General features: G+C 45.4%; 1 protein-coding gene across 1 annotated transcript; it reads right to left on the bottom strand.

Moving 5' to 3' along the window:
• Positions 1–871: 871 nt before the first annotated feature.
• On the bottom strand, positions 872–2,583 carry LOC129716672 (uncharacterized). Its single transcript, XM_055666506.1, has 7 exons — positions 2,574–2,583; positions 2,441–2,541; positions 2,306–2,371; positions 2,166–2,240; positions 1,997–2,056; positions 1,121–1,243; positions 872–1,063 (listed from the first exon to the last, which is right to left on the bottom strand). Exons 1-7 carry the CDS (start codon positions 2,581–2,583, stop codon positions 872–874), a joined length of 627 nt encoding a protein of 208 aa, XP_055522481.1.
• Positions 2,584–2,811: the final 228 nt, after the last annotated feature.

The raw sequence follows: 2,811 nt of genomic DNA, 5'->3' as shown, positions 1-2,811 counted from the left end.
AAAACCCCCGGCTGCCTATTAAAGACATAATTTACGTAACTCACTCAACCTCACCGCGGGGCTGTCCGGGTCTTAATGGACTGAACCTAATGTAACATTGAATTTGAACATGAGGAAAAAAACCTACTTAAGTAAAGTACATGCTTTTACAGGTCTTTTTTTTTGTTCGTTAAACTCATTCATTTCCAAACTAGTGAAACCGAGCTGTTACCGAAGTGGTCAGCTGTTCTGCAAGTGTGGGTCAGCTTCGGCTTATGTGTTACGTTTATACAATTCAGGTTGTTATGTCTAAAATAGAAACATACTATTTTTATTATGCTTCAATCAACTTGGTCGAAGAGAATTCTAGCGCTTCAATAAAAGTTGTTGATCTTGGCACTTTCCCGACGTTCGGTAGCAGTTAATAGCCCCAATCGACTGTCTGTCAGTAGCTGGTGCTGTCAGCTGGATTCAGGAAGGTGAGAACTATTAGCACCACAGCACCAGCTGCCGTTTCGCGTACTGTCCACTCGACCCCCCGCCCACGGTTAATGTGCGAGTCAAATGATTTTGCGGCTTACGGCCAGTTATTACTCAATCCGAAGGTCTGTTGGATTCTTTTCGGAGGTGATACATGTTACAGCTATTGGACAGCGGTCGGAAAAAATTGCTTGTTTGCGGTTTCCCGTACCGCAGCGCACACACAGAAAAAAATCTCTAGCTGAAAACAAATAAATATTACCTTGACTTTCACTTTTTTCTTCCTTTCCGTTTCGAACTGACACAAAACCGCTGACACTGAAGCCTTAGAAGGCAGTTTATGGCTAGTTAAGAGAAAAAAACCGCATCATTTATTAATCTTAGACGTAAGCTTTTTGGACATGGTTGATTGCTAGTGTAAAGTCGCATCACACGGATGCTTGCAGCCGTCACCACTGCTACCAGCCGAGGACGCACCGGAAGCGTCAGCCGAACCCTGCGAGGAACCACCGGACGAACCGAGCGAGGCATTCAACACCAGACTGGTCACTCCACCAACGATCGAAGCCACGATGTTGCCGATGAAACCAAACAGGTCGGATCCCTGGGGGAAAACGGGTCATGTTATGTGATTTAGGGCAAATTTCTTTCACACACTAACCTTGCAACTATCGCCACATCCTTCGGCATCAGCATCACCCTTCCGCTTAGCATCTTGCAAACCGCTGAAGAAATTTTTGATGAACAGCTCCGGTCTTAGTGGAAGATCCTCATCGTCCGGGTCCTGCGAATTACAACACCGACTAGAGTGCCCAAACATTACCCAGCCAATCACCCGCCGCCATTGTTTGCTAATCACTCATAACTGGATCTAATTTATGCCGCCCGCCAAGATGGAATCTCCCACACTGCTGGTCAGTAAGCATTTCGTGCATCAAACCTTACATAAATCTGCCCGACAGACCCAGCAGAAAAACAAACGTTTTATATTCGAGCTTGCCTGACTAAGGTGGTTCGCTGTTGCAGTGCAATTGCATTTGCCAATTCACCGAAGCGGAGAGAAACCACGCACCGATCTGCAAAAGCTCGTGCGCGTAGCAACGTGGCAGGTTTTTTTTTATGGGTATTGAATTTCACTACTGCCCTATTGCCTCAATCGAGCACACCGGGGCTGGTTTGCAGGTTGCTGACTGACTAACTGTGGTTCCACGGTTGACCCCAGGTTAGTTGGTAATTTAGCCAACTGACAAGTTAGATTTGAAAACAAAGGGATGCTGACAGTGATGCTGAGTTTAGAGACAAAACAATAACTTGCTTTCAACATTTGATCAAAAATTGTGTACACTTTAATTCGCAGTGCGCAGTCAATCAGGTTAATCTGATCTTTCGAGATCCAGTGGCTTTGATCGAAACAACTAACATTTACATCGAAAATAGACGCTTAATTTGAGCAAGCAAGCGATGTAGGCGATGGCCATGGTGGGTATTTGCAAATGTGCGAAACGGTTTGGCAATTGCTTGGGAAGTATGAACTTACCGAGCTCAAGGCGGCGATCACCGCACCAAGGAAATTGCCGAAAAATGCCCCATTGTTGTCCTGAAAGTGAAAGTTGAAGAGCAAGAAAAAATCACTGTGTTCACGCTGCTTCTAGTTGAGCTGTTTCTATTGTTCGACTACATTTTCAACTCGCAGAAGGAATGCTTACAGCGCCTCCGCCGGAGAGTCCTTCAACGGCAATACCTACGTAGCCTCCCAGTACCTTGCCGAAGTTTTCGTCGCCCTGTTGTAAAAATTAAGGAAATATTTTATAAATTGATGGAATCTTTTCTCATGACAAACACGAACCCCTAGTAGACCAGCAATCAATCCGGTTCCGGTTCCTAGTAGCCCTGGGACATCTAAACCGTCGGGCTGTTGGAAGAATTAGAAAATGCTAAAAATTTTGCTATAGGATTAAAATCTACCAAAAGCGAGTCTCACCCCAAATATGTTGGTGATGGCGGCCGACAGCGCTCCAACCAATGCTCCAACATCTGAACCTTCCTCTCCACCACTCAAGCTGGCAATCAGTCCCACCAAACCTCCGGGTGGGGCCTCGTCATCCGACTCGGACTCCGATTCATCGTCTTCCTTTCCCAAGGTGACCGTTATTTCATTCGTGTTTCCATTCTCTTTGCTACCTTTTGCGATGTCGCCGTCGTCATCCTGGCGCCGGCGGAATAGGGCATCGATGTGGTTCTGTGAATATGTATGCATTAAAATACACTTTGCCATATGCGTTGTATATAACTTTAAATACAAACAAAAAGTAGTCCGAACTATAATAACCTAAGGTGTCAAATGCTTTAAAA

Source organism: Wyeomyia smithii, chromosome 1 (assembly GCF_029784165.1).
Source record: "Wyeomyia smithii strain HCP4-BCI-WySm-NY-G18 chromosome 1, ASM2978416v1, whole genome shotgun sequence".
In the NCBI taxonomy this organism is placed as follows: domain Eukaryota; kingdom Metazoa; phylum Arthropoda; class Insecta; order Diptera; family Culicidae; genus Wyeomyia; species Wyeomyia smithii.
The sequence above is the reverse complement of the archived record's forward strand: the minus strand, read 5'-3'. Positions and strand labels throughout refer to the sequence as shown.

Bases quoted from the DNA above. Each gene is read 5' to 3' on its own strand.
- LOC129716672 (XM_055666506.1), bottom strand. The intron at 2,057-2,165 runs GTAAGCATTCCT...TTTCACTTTCAG, and splicing joins GACTCTCCGGCGGAGGCGCT to GACAACAATGGGGCATTTTT. The intron at 1,244-1,996 runs GTAAGTTCATAC...TGTAATTCGCAG, and splicing joins TGATCGCCGCCTTGAGCTCG to GACCCGGACGATGAGGATCT.